General features: G+C 40.9%; 4 protein-coding genes across 6 annotated transcripts in view; 1 reads left to right on the top strand and 3 right to left on the bottom strand.

The window, feature by feature from the left end:
- LOC132473055 (interferon-induced, double-stranded RNA-activated protein kinase-like) overlaps window positions 1–15,040 on the bottom strand; it is a 47,903-nt gene that overhangs the window by 30,025 nt on the left and 2,838 nt on the right. The window lies entirely within an intron of this gene.
- eif2ak2 (eukaryotic translation initiation factor 2-alpha kinase 2) lies at window positions 2,248–8,380 on the bottom strand. Its single transcript, XM_060072995.1, has 17 exons — window positions 8,130–8,380; window positions 6,691–6,981; window positions 6,485–6,608; window positions 6,315–6,391; window positions 6,074–6,226; window positions 5,665–5,797; window positions 5,243–5,304; window positions 5,104–5,152; window positions 4,924–4,955; window positions 4,766–4,837; window positions 4,527–4,646; window positions 4,310–4,435; window positions 4,014–4,215; window positions 3,785–3,925; window positions 3,584–3,682; window positions 3,428–3,490; window positions 2,248–3,309 (listed from the first exon to the last, which is right to left on the bottom strand). Exons 1-17 carry the CDS (start codon window positions 8,234–8,236, stop codon window positions 3,193–3,195), a joined length of 1,968 nt encoding a protein of 655 aa, XP_059928978.1. The 5' UTR covers window positions 8,237–8,380; the 3' UTR covers window positions 2,248–3,192.
- gpatch11 (G patch domain containing 11) lies at window positions 9,152–11,310 on the bottom strand. Its single transcript, XM_060072999.1, has 8 exons — window positions 11,139–11,310; window positions 10,706–10,932; window positions 10,572–10,613; window positions 10,338–10,458; window positions 10,138–10,228; window positions 9,687–9,839; window positions 9,402–9,483; window positions 9,152–9,320 (listed from the first exon to the last, which is right to left on the bottom strand). The coding sequence occupies exons 1-8, from the start codon at window positions 11,186–11,188 to the stop codon at window positions 9,265–9,267; spliced, it is 822 nt and encodes a 273-aa protein (XP_059928982.1). The 5' UTR covers window positions 11,189–11,310; the 3' UTR covers window positions 9,152–9,264.
- heatr5b (HEAT repeat containing 5B) overlaps window positions 11,474–15,040 on the top strand; it is a 30,070-nt gene continuing 26,503 nt past the window's right edge. For 2 of the 3 annotated variants that reach the window (XM_060072990.1, XM_060072988.1), the window contains exons 1-6: window positions 11,474–11,559; window positions 12,053–12,262; window positions 12,359–12,570; window positions 13,325–13,433; window positions 13,830–13,979; window positions 14,720–14,891. In XM_060072990.1, the coding sequence (XP_059928973.1) occupies window positions 12,137–12,262; window positions 12,359–12,570; window positions 13,325–13,433; window positions 13,830–13,979; window positions 14,720–14,891 (769 nt within the window). In that variant the 5' untranslated portion in view covers window positions 11,474–11,559; window positions 12,053–12,136. Of the gene's footprint in view, window positions 11,560–11,582; window positions 11,899–12,052; window positions 12,263–12,358; window positions 12,571–13,324; window positions 13,434–13,829; window positions 13,980–14,719; window positions 14,892–15,040 lie in introns of those variants that run through there. The other variant, XM_060072989.1, reaches the window with a different exon arrangement.

Raw genomic sequence — 15,040 nt, 5'->3', positions numbered from 1 at the left:
TCAAGTTATGGAGGTTTATTAATATAAATGTACATTATATCAACTGTGCAATAACATGAATTGGTGTTAGCGCAAGTCTGTTGAACCGGATGGGCCGGGCCATGAAGGGGACGAGCTTGAAAGTCGAAACTATAAGTCATCACCTGGTCATGTATACCTTTCCAAACATGTTCCCTCTGTTAGTTGCTTGGATAATTTAAATAACGAAGGAATCGCTTCTGATCATTTTGATTAGTCCAATCAGTAGTTAAGCCCAAATGGTTGAATGAATACTAATACATTTTTTTAAATTATTTTATGATTTATTATTTATTTTAGAACAATGCTACTCACTCAAAAGAACACATCTGAAACACATTATATATGCTAATTAACATGTCTTTAATTATATAAGCTATAATTATATGCTTTAAAGGGACACTGTGTAAAAATTACTCCCATCTAGTGGTACAATTTTATATTGCATTCAAACTAATAGTGCTCGCTTGTCCAAAAACTACGGTGGGCAGTATGTGCCAAGAAGCTGTGACATGACACCTACTAGGCTACCTCATCGAGTCATTCGAGTGATGATGAGGTTCGTGGACAACTGGACAAATCAAATCAAATTTATTGTCATTTTGTTGATTGAACAACAAAACGAGAAGGCGTTTCTCACGGATCAAGATCAACATACATTTCAAACAAACAAACAAACAAACGTCCCAATGATGAATAAATAAATAAATAATAAATAAATAATAAATAAAGTCCAGTGAGAAGATCTGGGACGCTGGTGCATTGAGCATCCTGACAGCTTGAGGTAGGAAGCTGTTCCGCAGCCTGGTGGTGGAGCATCTTAAGCTGCGATAGCGTTTCTTGGAGGGTAGGAGCTGAAAGAAGCTGTTCAGTTTGTTTACGTCCAACCCGTCTCTGCTGCTTCCTCCTCCGGGCAGTTGCGGGCACGGTGTCACAGTGTCCGTTAGTGTGTTTGCGTAGTATGTCCAGATGCCAGCGAATGCCAGTGATGTTACTCGCTCTCAATGTCCTAATGTTTAATATTGTTTCCCTGTCATAAACTACGTTCGTAGGACGTCTCACACATTCAATCTCAATCTCACCGATCTCAAGAGGGGCCGCTGCGACTGTACGCGCCGCCAGTTAGTCGCCCCAGTCGGCAACGAGTTTATTTCCTCGTCTCCTATCCTGTTCCTAATTCCTCCTCTCGATCTTCTTTTCCTCCGTATTGTCTTCTTTATCAGAGTTGTTGGTATGAAATCCAGTTATTCGGGTGATAAATCAACTGTCTGGCAAGCGAGTTGAAGCTCCAGAAGGTCCGCTCTAGCGTAAGTGCGTCTTGGTGGATTTGGATACGTGGTGACCCCAGCAGAGAATAAACCTCCATAACTTGATGAAGAATGGCTTTTGAATTCCTCCAACGCATTTGACAGTATCCATAAGTCATAAGAATATTGTCACGATTTAAACTCGACAAAAATATGAAAAAGTAAATTAAATATGTAATAAAGTAGCCTTTCAATGAGAAGTCGCTCAAACATAGGAGCGCCCATCTCGTTGCCATGGAAAACCATGTTATACATGCTTACACATCGTCGTTTTTTTGGCGTCGATGATTCATTCTCCTGTGGCGTGGGATAACTATTGTCTTTCAAACAAATGCGGTGCATGTTCAAATTTGCCGGTAAAACTCGTCTCGCTAAACTAAGCTCTGTTCCACCGTCACGCTGGCTCAGAGTGAAAACGCGTTTGCAATTCCTGTACGACGTAGTGCTTTTTGACCCTCTCGGCAGCTCATAGACCGGAAGAAAATGGAAGCCTCCATGAAGCTTACCCGTCCTATGTAACCATATTGATATTAATATTAATTATTATTCGCTCAGGAGGATAAGTGAGATTTTTGGCAGAGATCATTTTACACCAATGAGGACTTATTTATGAATGAATATGTTGATTTGAGGTAATAAATTACTCAAAATATTACATAGTGTCCCTTTAAGGTCAGAGGCGAAAAAGTGGAAGGGGATGCCGATTGGCTAACACGTGATGTATCCTGCCACACTACCTCCCTCCCGCCCCCTGCTGTAAGCTCCCATGATGATTGGTCGATACTTCACATGGGACAGGATCAAGCCCGTGAGGCTTATCTAGCTTTTACTCTTAAAAACACTAACACATATTTTTTTATCCAATAGGTAGTAGTTTAAACTGCCACACTATATCCAACCATGAGAATAATGACACAATAAATTTAAGTAAAACCGTTTTATTACACCATCACAGACATGGGTTAACAAAGGCAGATTGTGAATTCATGATTTTATTTTCATTTGAAACGTATTAACCATATGGCTACCGTTATTTTCTTCCCGACGTTTCGCCACACGAGTCATAATTACTGTAGTTATGAAAACAGTGATCAATAGTGCAGTGCGAGAAAGGGGTCTGCCAGGGAGGGGCCTGAGGGCAGAGATAAGGTGTCATCAACCAACCCTGGGGGTCAGAGACTGGGAGGGGCCTTGGGTTGGGATGGAAACCCAATGAGGCGAAACGTTGTCTAACTTCAGTGATTTAATACCTTCCTCAACAGAAGTCATGGCTGCAGTGACAAAGTTACATAGTGCATGTTAAAGGGGACCTATTATGCTTTTTCGACTTTTATGACCTATAAACGTTGTTATAATGATTGATAGTCATGTTTAACCATACTAAAGTGTCAAATAATGACGTACATGTATTTCGACGTATTCCCTGCTGACAGTCTGGGGTGGCTGTGCAGAGCGCTAAACACTCGGTACAACGTATGGGATTAACTTGTTCACATTTCCGGGAAATCATCTACGTAGAGGCACTCCTGCCGCGCCCCCATATGCCTGGTCAAATCTGCCCACGCGCGCGCTTCAAGGAAGGTAACCAATCACAACGGCGTTGGGTTGGCAGGAGGGGGGCGAGGGGGCGGAGAAGGACGAAACAGAGCGTTGACAGAGAAGGCTGAAAGCGCCCAGATGAGAGGAAGTGTTTCCCGAAAATCTACATCGTTTTTTGTGTATGGTTAAACATGACTATCAATCATTATAACAACGTTTATAGGTCATAAAAGTCTAAAAAGCATAATAGGTCCCCTTTAACAATAGATTAAAAATGTTAGATGGTCATTGGTCCCAACACCTCCTTCCCCTCGTCCGTCCACTTGGGTCAGATCGTTCTCGGACTCCCTGTAGAACGATCCGACCCCTCCAGCTTAGCCTTTATCTTCTCAGCAGAGGGTCGGGATTTGGGATTTTTATGTAGCATCGATGCAATTAGATCTTGCTGCAAACGGACAAAAATATCTATATTAAAAGATTATATATTATTATCATGCATGGCAGTATCGTAAAAGTTGACCGAATATTTTATATCTACGTATGAAAGTACAAATGAATGAGACCTCTTCAGGAAATGACCGTGTAAATTCTTCTGGAAATATTTGTTTTTTGATGCCGCACAACATCTGTTGATGGATTAAACAAAATGTATTCATGAACACAAAACTTGATATGATCACAAAGATATGATTAAAAAATGCCATCGATGACAGACTTACTTTCTTCGTTTCCTGACCGGACATATTCCACAGCATCAAGAAATATACCAAGCCCGACGCAAATATATCCACCTTTTGGTCGTATATGTTTTTGTTACTCTAGAATAAAACATACAGATAAAGATCATTGATTAGGGATATCCTTTATGCTGCGCTTTATCACAAACCATTTTTTTTACTTTATAAAACAGGTCTTCTCACTTGTTCAGGGGCCATAAACGACCTAGTGCCCGTGCTCATCGTCTTCTCCATCACATTGCCTTCCTCGTCCCTTTCCGCCGTTACCAGACCAAAATCCACGATTTTCACCTCTCCATTCGATCCAACCATAATGTTGGAGGGCTGTCAGACACAAAGACAATATTTAGAGTTGTCGTCAACAGGTAACCATGTGGCATAGAAATTAAATGTAACCCAAACAGTATGACACCTTTAGGTCTCTGTGGACTAGATTCTTGGAGTGGATGTATTCCACACCACATATCATCTTCTTCATGATGTCTAAACTCTCCTTCCCCCGAGTGGGATCCTGATGCAATGAGTTCTTCTCAATTATCCACGCCTCAAGATTCTTCATTTCACACAGCTCCATTTGGATGTACAGGAAAGTCCCGGACGTATCGCTGCTTGACCTTGTTATGAAGATAGAAGTCAAAATGTGAACCACCTGTAGTATGCAGAATATTGTTGACTGTTGAACCTAATTGTAATGGTAGAATTACTTACTGGGAAGTGCTGGAATCTTCACCTTTGGGAGGCTTATAGTGCGAATCCTCAACCCAGGAGTGGTAATATCGAACGATATTAGGATGCTGTAGATCTGCTAAGACTGCTGCCTCACGCAGAGCTTTCCTGATCAAAATGAGTGGTAGCATGAACATATTAATTTAGGTTACATGAGCAACAAAACTATACAATGAGATAAAAGCTGGAAGACTCTTACTCTTTATTGGTCACTATCTTGACCGCGTAATACATATCCAAGAGTTTCAACCTGGCCTTGTAAACTTGACCAAAGCCCCCTTTCCCAATTGGCTCAATATGGTCGTAATCTTTTAAGAACCTATTGAAAGTCAGATGAGTTGTTATCTCCTCACACATTCCTAGAGACATGATCATGCATGGCACACCCATTCAAAACAAAAACAGATATTGGCAGGTGGAGGTCAATGTTTGCCTTACCTAGAAGAAGTAGTTGGACTTGTTGATGTATTGGTTGGTTCTTTTGGGGCATTGTTGAAGATTGCTGCAAGTCTACCAAAATAGCAATAATCACAATAACGCTTAAAGAAAGTGTACAGACCTGAAGGGAATTTTTGATAAATATTTAAATGACTTACTTAATTTTATTCTTGCCACCCAATTTTTCTTCCTTCATAATAGAAAAATATTGTGAATTATAAAATTGTGAATAAAAATTTAATAATAATAATGATATCAAAATATTTATTTTTATGTCGGATGTAATAACTGAAAACCCATTAAATGAGAAACCCAACAAATACAACCTCCGAACTAACCTTGGAAGGTTCTTTGATCTGAATCCAGCTATCTGATGAAGAGGTAGCCCTTAGTGATTAAAAAGAAAGATATCAAATAAACTTCCGGACAGCAAAGGTACTATTAGCTGGAATGTCATGGTTCCTTTTGAGTCCTTACACTTCTGTTGTTGCTTTATTAGATGTGCCATTCTCTTCTGATTTGGCAGGCTTCCCAGATGCCTGAAATAAGACCAGTAATAAGCAATGTTTGGTTTTCCATAAGTGAAGAAATGGTGTTTAAATCATTATTTGATTTATTTGACTAAATCTATTAATCTATCAAGAGAGACAGAGAGAGGCAGAGAGAAACAGAGAGAGAATGAGAGGCAGACAGACAGAGAGACGGAGAGATACAGAGGCAGAGAGACAGAGATTGGGACAGTGAGAGGTGTATTGTTTCTGTATTGTTCAGCCACTTCGGCAATGTACATCTTTATTTTTCAGGCCAATAAAGGCCTTTTTTGAATTTAACTTTAAGAGACAGAGAGAGAGGGAGGCAGAGAGAAAGAGGCAGAGAGAGGCAGAGAGAGACATAAGTACCTTGCTGTCCCAGTCTGACGACTCTTGGAGCACAGACCAGGCCTCCTTTGCTGCCCTTTTTTTGGCCTCCTTTGCAGTCTTCCCCTCGACTTCAGGGTACTCCCTACCGTCAATAACCACCCTGTAGAAAAACCTGGGGGCACAAGGGTACAGGGATTACAATCTGAATATTTACAGTAAGGTCCCTCCATTGGGGTTTCCATTATCGATTGCGGTTATTGATCCAGCAGGAAGCAGTTGGTAGGAAGCAGTTGGACCCCAAAAAAGATAATCATATTTTCAAACATAAAAAGAACACAAGCATTTTAGCTGGAAAACACAGGTTTATAAAATATTTGTATCTTCCGGTTTAGTGAATTGTGTACACAGTACATTTTCTTATTCTCTATGCATTAATGCTGATACTTACTGAGGGCAGTGTGCGGGACCACATCTTCTCACCAATGAAAAGTCCACGTGGCACGAGTTCTTCTGACAATGCTGGTTGAGCAATCCTATGTATTCAGGCTCACTCAAGCCAGAAAGCTCTCCGAGGCTCACCTCCATATTTGCAGGTGAACCACTGGGGGATTGACGGTTAACAAAAACATCAACACTTAATCAAGAATCGATCGTCCACCGTGTGATGTGTTCATCCTCTCTGTACTCACATTCCCTCCGACATGGCTTGATTCAATTCATTTTTTTGAGGACTCGATTGCTCAACACTGCCACTCTGATCTAGGGTCTTTGAAAGAAGAAGTTATATTGTGCTTTTATACATTGTGTTTATTACATCAGAACACGCCATCTCTATTCCCACCTCCCAGCCTGACCTTACATTTGATGGTGTATTTCTACATATCTCCTCATATGCAAGCCTGGCTGCTTCCTCCTTTGCTTCCTTCTTCGTTCTCCCAGAGCCAGACGGGTACTCCGTACCGTCAAGCACAAACTTGCAACATCTGAAAACACAGACATTCTGAGCCGAGTGGCTAGCTCAACAGATGGGTGATGAAGGTACGAACCACAGTCGCAAAGACTTACGGTTTAGCGTAGCCCAGTTCCATCGCGGTGGACTCCAGTGCCCTTATGGGAACCCGGTTCTTCTGACTGTGCTCATTGAGCCAGCAGGTGTAGTTGGGTTGGGTGAGCTTTGGCGGACTGATCGTCTCTGTAGTGTCCCTGACGGACCGTCCTGAGACATGGGAGTGGTCTGAGTCCGTCCCTAAAACGCTCTCTAAAGCGTGTTTGGCTGCATTTTGCCGGGCCTCCCTCTTGTTTTTTCCAACGCCCTCTGGGTATGGTTTGCCGTTTAATATCACCCTTTGAGTAAACCTGAGGGACACATTTTTAAACCATTAGTTATAAAGGCTGAAACAGTAGTCTACAGTGTTGTAAAAGGTTGAGCAGTAGGCCTTCTTCCTACACATCCTGATAAGGGATAGGTGATGCTCATTGTGTCTTATAGGCCTATTATCCAGACATGCTTTGCTATAACGGTAATTGCATGTGTTGGTGGAGGCATGCCTTGATCTTGGACCCTATTTGTAGGGGTGCTCACGCATACCTAAATTTCCTCTCTTACCCCTAACCCCTAGGAATTATCATTCATTGATATTATTTCAGAAATCATTTTTAGAATAGGCAGAAGTAGGTAGTGAATTTGAATGCTGTTAATACTGTGCAATTGGCAAATCAAGTCAAATAAATGGACTTGTAGCATATTAGACATATAGAATTTTTGTCTCAGAACAGACTCTTTATAACATTCTTAACATTTTTGGAATAAGAAGAAGTAAGTAATAGTGAATTTAAGATCGTTATAACTGGTCAATTGGACTTGTTACATTGACTTGTAGATGGAATTTCCAAGTCTCAGCTCAGACTCTAAATAACATTCATAACTTGACTTGAACTACATCACTGGTCACAAAAACAATGGCTTCTGTCTTGCCATAACTTCATATAGGCCAATATTCAGAATACTTCACAAATTCTGCACTGCAGTATTCAGAACATTTGTGTTTTTGTCTGAGACCGTTAAGTCTGATCAGTTTGCTTCTTGTCCAGATTGTATGCTTCTTTCGTTGCTTGCTGATATGGTGGACGGTCCCCATGTGGTTCAGAGATCGAAACGATGTTGTTTACATTTCTCCATATCTGCTTTTCTATAGCTTGTTAATTTACTTACTTTAGAAACGTTGCCTTATTTTTCATAAACTAAACGAGGTAATGTGTGATTGTTCCTTCTAAATCTAAACCATTACTTTTATACAAAACAACAGATGTTGGTTTGCCTTATGAGAGGTAGGCCTAGCTGATGGGATAACTATTCATATCCAACCTGTCACTAATATACCTAACTCCCTGAAGCCGAGTCCAATAACCATCCGACGTTGAACAAGCTGAAATATATTCGGTATGAAATACAACAGTTGCCTTTGAAAAACCCTCGTCCATGCATAAAAGCAGAGCTGACTCACGTTTTAATATGAGCAAGACCTTCGGAACCCACGTCGTCGTATTTCAACTCGAGACCACTTTTCTGCACAAACTCATTGAGTTTAGCCACGTAGTTGATTGATTCCATGGCATATGACAATATAAATATCACACGTGTATGTGATCATGCATGCATATAGCACAGGCTAAAGGGGCATGGTAGGGCCTCTCTACTTTATCTGCCCCATAAAGGTTTATGTTAGTTTCGATTTCCCGGTGTCTACGTCACCATCAGGCTCGTCCCACAACATGGCCCCGCCCATCTGGATTATTATTCTAAAATACCACTCCTTATTGTTGGGCTGTTATCATAATGCATAAACATGTATTTACAAACCATGTCACAACCACCAAATGAATGCCAAGTTATGGAGGTTTTACCGGAAGGGCCGGGCCATGAAGGGGACGAGCTTGAGTCGAAACTATGAGTCAGTCACCTGTCACCTGGTCATGCATACCTTTCCTAACATGGAAATGTTCCTTCTGGTAGTTGCTTGGATCATTTTCATAATGAAATAAACGAACATTTTTAAGAATCCAATCAGTAGTTAAGTCCAATTGGTTGATTACTAATAAAAAAAAAAATCGTATTATTATTATTTTATATGTAGTATTCATTTTAGAACAATACTACTCACTTAAAAGTACACAGCTGAAACACATTATATATATGCAAATCAACATACCTATATTTATACAAGCTATAATTATATGCTTTTGGGTAACTTCATTGGCATAAAGTATTTTGGATGAATTGGTTCGAACAAGGTTAACTGTTTTCAAGTATTATATTGTATATTGATATTTCATGTCAAAAGATTATGTTTTACTCAGTACCTTCTTACTACTCACCAACTTGCTGGTTAATCTTAAATTGATGCACCATGTTCATGATAAATAACTGTACAATAAAACAAAAGTCTAATGCATTTCTGGATCCAACAGTGGTCTTTATACAACCACTGGTTCCATTTGGTAGTACTCTCGGAACAGACAATATACATACATTACAAAACGCTTTATTTACAACAAACAAGAGCTATATAGTTAAATATAGTCAGTTACACCATGATGAGTGCTCTGTCCCTGGTATAAAGGCACAACCCATCATCTGCTTCACATATGGTCGGCGTCCGTATCCCCTGGACAATTGGCACACAAATCCTCTTCATCTGTTGAAATAAGTGTGATTTATTATTATTATTTTTCACACAGTAACAAAGCAACATAATGCAATCTTGTATTTCCCTTACCATTGTACGTGGTCCCACACCATATGCAGTAGAAATGGACCCCCCTGAGGTAGGAGGTCAGGATCTGCAGCTTGTCAAAGGTCTATGATAGACAGAAACAGAGATCTCCTTACACCGTGTCAGTATATCCTGAAATTGGCAAATAGACTTGCCAATTTATGTGGAAAATAAATAGAATCCAAATGCTTGAAGGAATGCTTGGTCTAGATTTGGAGGTGTCCGAGGGCCGAAATGGCCATAGTTAGTGGCACACTCATTTAAAATCAATCATCAAGAGGGTAATACCGTTAATTCCACTATCTCATCCTCATCCTCTTCCTCTTCTTTTTCTTCTTCCTTTACTTTCACTTCTTCTTCTTCCTTTTCCTCGTCATCATCTTCCTCCTCAACCGGCTCTGGTGTGGGCCAATACCAATCCTCCCTGGGAACGGAGATGCTCTAGAAATAGGACAAGAGTTTCAGTAAAGACCCTGTCCAATGGAACCCAGATAGCATTTTGCAAAGGTTTTTCCGAGAGGTGTATGCATAAAACCGGAGGTTGTTGGAGGACAACGCTTTTCAATAATGGGAGGGTTTGTCGCTGTGGCTAGGCTAGTGCTTCACTAAGGCAGCTTCCCCAGAGTGCATATTTGTATTTCATGGGAACTTTAAAGATGTTCTTTTCTGTGATGAAATGAGAAAACAAACCAAGCAAGTTCAAAAACCAACAAGTTAATGTGCAGATGAGTTATCTAACCTTTTGACTGTCAAGTTGTTCACATGCCCGCTGACTCCTTCTAAGATCTCCTTCAATCTTTCTCTCCTCTCGCTCACTCCTCACCCTCACTCTGGAAAGAAGGTTGAAAAACGATTTGTTTGATTTTCCAGCTTACATATCAACACATTTAGAATAGTATCAAATTTTCTTTGCCGTCTCAAGATTGCTGCGAGCCTTACTTGAAATCTTCCAATGATTGTGTCTCATTCTGCTGCCTGACTTGTGCTTTATGTCGATAGTGTTCAAGTTCCTGCTCTGCTTTTCTCTTTTTGACTTTTTCCATTCCAATGCCCCCTCTGTCTTAGGTATAAAAAAAAAAAAATAGCACAGGCACATTAAAAGGGTACTTTACAATCAGGAGAATGGCATGTAATTACTAATCAGTTTTTGGTTAGTTAAATGTAGTAACCTACCGGTTTTTATATTAAGCGGAATTGGTTCAACTCTTCCTGCACCTGAAAAAGACAGAGAAACACAGTAAATATGCAAAACTAAAATAGTGATCTGTTAAAGGCAAAGATAGACAAGTACAGGGAAGTAAGGTTACCCTGTTTTCCAAGGCCTTGCCCAGCTTTGTAGCCCATTTTCTGCAAAAGTGCAAATCCTTTGTTCCCGCTGGTGATGGTGTTGTGCAAAGCTGCTTCTCTGCTTTCCTTCTCTTGCTCTTTATAGGTCTTCTGACGATTCATAAGATTCCTCTCCTTCATTTGCAATTCCTTCTTCATTGCATCCTTTACCCGCTTAGCCATCGGCAAGCCTGGCTTCACATCTTGTCTGACAGAACAGAAAGCAGAGAAAAGCACGATTACAATAGATGTTAATCTAATGACAGCCTTGAACTATTTTAATAATCTATCGACGTCTGAAGGAGCTGTAGTATCAGTGGGGCCACAAACGAGTCCCTATGTTAAAAGTAACGTTACATTTATTACTCTGAGATGTCTATTTTTTTTAACACGAAACACATTTAGCCAAATTACGTTTTACTGATGAATGCGTCGGACATATAGTCCTCTTCCTCGTCTGACATCTTGAATTCGGGACAAAGTTTGAACTCTGCTGTTTAAATGTGACTTCTTAGTGCTTAGTAGTAGCTTGCTCTTGTCGATACAGCTAATGTTTGGTTCGCTGAAGAATGCATTCCGAAAGACATGGAGCGAAGCGCATAGTTCCTGTTTATCATCCATCACATTCGCATGGTTTATTAATCTAATACAAATGTAAATAAAAAATCATATAAATAGATTTTAATATTTATATACGTTTATATTTTATACACCTACACATATATCTGTGCGTCCTTACCTGTTATGTTTGTTTCCAATCGAACCTAATTCTTCGCAACACCTCCATTGCCCAATGATACGTCGTCATATTCATCCCTGGTAAAGCGATCGACAGGTAGGATAAACAAATGACTCGCGTTTCCGATTTTTAATTCTTGTTAATGTCATAATTTCCTTGTACAACACACCCGGGCTGATTTGAGAGCCGGGTTTGTCTCTCAATAGTACGATAGTACAGAACCCAGCCGGTTCCTTAACGAAGCTAGCTTATTTGTAGCTCCCTCCCATCCCCTCCACATCTGGAGGATCGGACAGACCGCTGTCAACAACATAGAGTTAACTATACTTACCTTATTGATGCCGGGTTAGGGCCCGATACACAGCACAGATACACAACACGGTTGGTACATCATCGTACCACTTGCTGCTTCCGCCACACAGTGCAGTAGAGGAGGTATTTCACCCAACTTTGATGAATGTGTCACAGCCACCTTTGGCGCTGTGTGGGTTTTAAAGGTCTGACGTGAATGGATGCATGGATCAAGAATATAGAGTGTAATGTAGATAATGTATAATGGCGTGTATCCGTGTTCGATATCTCAATGCAGGGGTGAGGTTGTTTTGGCGTCGCCGCATCGCTCGTCCTTGGAAATATCTGATTCCTCAGAGCCCTGGGTGGTTGGTAGTTCGACATGGAGCTGGCGCATAGTCTCCTGCTCAACGAGGATGCCTTGGCCCAGATCACCGAGGCCAAGAGGCCCGTCTTCATCTTTGAATGGCTTCGCTTCTTGGATAAAGTTCTCGTGGCAGCCAATAAGGTGAGTTTGTATATTTAGCGTTTGTTATTGTGCGCTGATCAGACAAACTGCGGCGCATTGCATTGCAGTTAAATGGTCCAATCTTCTGTCTAAAAGGTGGACGTGAAGGAAAAGCAGAAGAAACTGGTGGAGCAGCTGACAGGACTGATAAGCAGTGCTCCTGGACCCCCGACCAGGAAACTACTGGCCAAGAACCTGGCAACCCTTTACAGCATTGGCGACACCTTCACTGTCTTCCAAACTTTGGACAAGTGTAATGACATTATCAAAAGCAAAGATGACACACCAGCATACCTGCCAACCAAACTGTGAGTTCCCAATTACATAAATCATTATTATATATGTTAATAGGAGTTAGTTTCATGCCAGTTTTCTTTGCCTGCAGTAGCGATTGAGTGTTAAGGTCATCTGTGCAAGTTATAGGCCAAAACCTTTCAAACTTGCGGTTGGTGTATAATGGGTGTGCCCACACGCTGGTTTATTAGAGGATGAGATACGTTTTAATCCGTCGAATGATGATAGACAGTATTTAAAAGGGAGGATTAGTGCTAGGGATCTTTTTTGAAATACTGCAGCCTTCTGGTGCAAAGCAGCGTCAGTTGTTACATGCATATTGACTATTAAGCCATACACAGTGTAGTATACAATCGTACAATATAGTGGCACTTTGTAATCTGAATTGTTTATGTCATTTGTGTTAAAATAATAATTGCCATGAATATGTGGAGGTTTCCACATATTCCTATCTTACCTTATATTGATACATTTATAAATTGTATTTCAATATAAAGAAAGAAATGTATGCACTTGTTTTATGTTGTACATCCTGGCACTTAAAAATAGTACTTAGCATTGTTTAGAATCTTATCCTAACTATCTTTGTGTATGGGGAATGGGTTAACCTAGCAATTGTTGGTGCTTTGCACTTGTTTCTACGAACATCCTTACTATACCGACAGCATTATATTGTTTCTCCTTCTGACAAATGTACTTATTGTAAGTGGCTTTGGATAAAAGCGTCTGCTAAATGTAAATGTAAAATGGCCTGTCTTGTGTTGGCAGTGCTGCCGTGGCGTGTGTGGGGGCCTTCTATGAGAAGATGGGCCGAATGCTGGGGAGCTCCTTCCCTGACACCATCAACAACATGTTGAAGGCCTTGAAGAGTGCAGAGGTGAGCCTTTCATACACAACAAGGTCTGAGCCGTATTAGTCCATTTTGAATAATGAAGAGCACTGACTGTTAACAGCGTGCAATACCATACGTTATTATAAAGCAGTAATAAAAAGTTATTATTATGTTCTTATTTATTTGCATTCATTAATGAGGATAACCCTTCTCTCATAATGTATGTAAAAAAACAACAACACTTATAATTGTTGGTAGACAGTACCTACCTACTTCCACACAGGCTGTTATAATGATCAATTTATAAGTGTGAGCAATAATAACGCAACATTACTTGGACCAGGTTTACCAGGTAAAGCTAGGTTTGAAAAACGGGAATGTGTGATAATGATAAAGTCCTCAAAATCCGAATGGCCTTGTCTCTCTCTGGTGCCTCTCCAGTCCCAGGGTAGGGGGGAGATGCTGATCAGCCTGCAGAAGGTGCTCTGTGGACTGGGCGGGGCCGCGGCCTCCTGCCACAGGGACATATACAAGAACGCCCGCTCGCTGCTCACGGACCGCTCTATGGCTGTGCGCTGTGCAGTCGCCAAGGTCTGTTGTCGCCCTTCCACCATGATACTATGTGTCCATCCGCGTCGGGCGAAGGTGCTGACGAGGAGGCAGGACGGATGAATCGTGTCAGCATTTGTTAGTCATGATTAGTAATATTATTAATTGGAATACAAATGTATATAATAGATGACCCAAAGTACAGCTAATGTAATAGTATTGCATAGTACATCAATGTTGTACAAATGTATGATACATTGTGTATAGATTTGTAACATCATTGTAAGTGCTTCTACCGTTTCAAAAGTCATCTATGTGTGAAGAATCTAAACTTAGTACCAATGTTTTGGATAAGTGCATTTCCGTTCTTTTTTGGGGAGGTCCTGTTTCACAGCTCTTCCATTTGTATCGAATGTTTGTTACATTGCTTCTTCATAGGGATCGACCGATATGGATTTTTTTTTAGGGCTGATACTGATTCAGGTTTTTTTTTCATGAGCCTTAGCCGATGACCGATACACCGATGCCGATTTTCTTGAGCCGATACTGCTTTTGCTCCCTCAATTTACATCATAAAAAATACACAAAGATGATAACAAATGTGACAAATCTCAATTTTAAAAAAAGGAACATTTATCGAGCTGTCTGTAAATCATGCGGGGAAAAAATAAACTCAAAAATGTTTTTTCTTAAAAGAAAAATCGGCGCAAAAAATTGGCCGATGCAAATACACGTAAAAAACGCAAACTAGTTCATGCTCTCCATTCCTCCATGCTGTGCAGTGCCTGCTGGAGCTACAGAACGAGGCTGTGTTCATGTGGACCACGGAGCTTGAGAGCCTGGCCACGCTGTGCTTCAAGGCCCTGGAAGGCTCCAACTATGGTGTGCGCGTAGCGGTGTCCAAACTACTGGGGACGGTCATGGCCACAGCCCTGATGCCCAAGCAAGCAGCAGGTCAGGTTCCTCTCTGGTGGTAAAGCGGTCAAAACACGATGAGCGACCAACGCAGCGCTAGGTGGTTAAGTTGGCCGGGGCGGAATATAGCCAGTCAACAGACGGGACTGCTATTAACTCGTACCACTAATACAGTGTGGTGCTTGAAG

This window comes from Gadus macrocephalus, chromosome 15 (assembly GCF_031168955.1).
Source record: "Gadus macrocephalus chromosome 15, ASM3116895v1".
In the NCBI taxonomy this organism is placed as follows: domain Eukaryota; kingdom Metazoa; phylum Chordata; class Actinopteri; order Gadiformes; family Gadidae; genus Gadus; species Gadus macrocephalus.
Note: the sequence above shows the minus strand (reverse complement) of the source record. Positions and strands in the feature narration are given on the sequence as shown.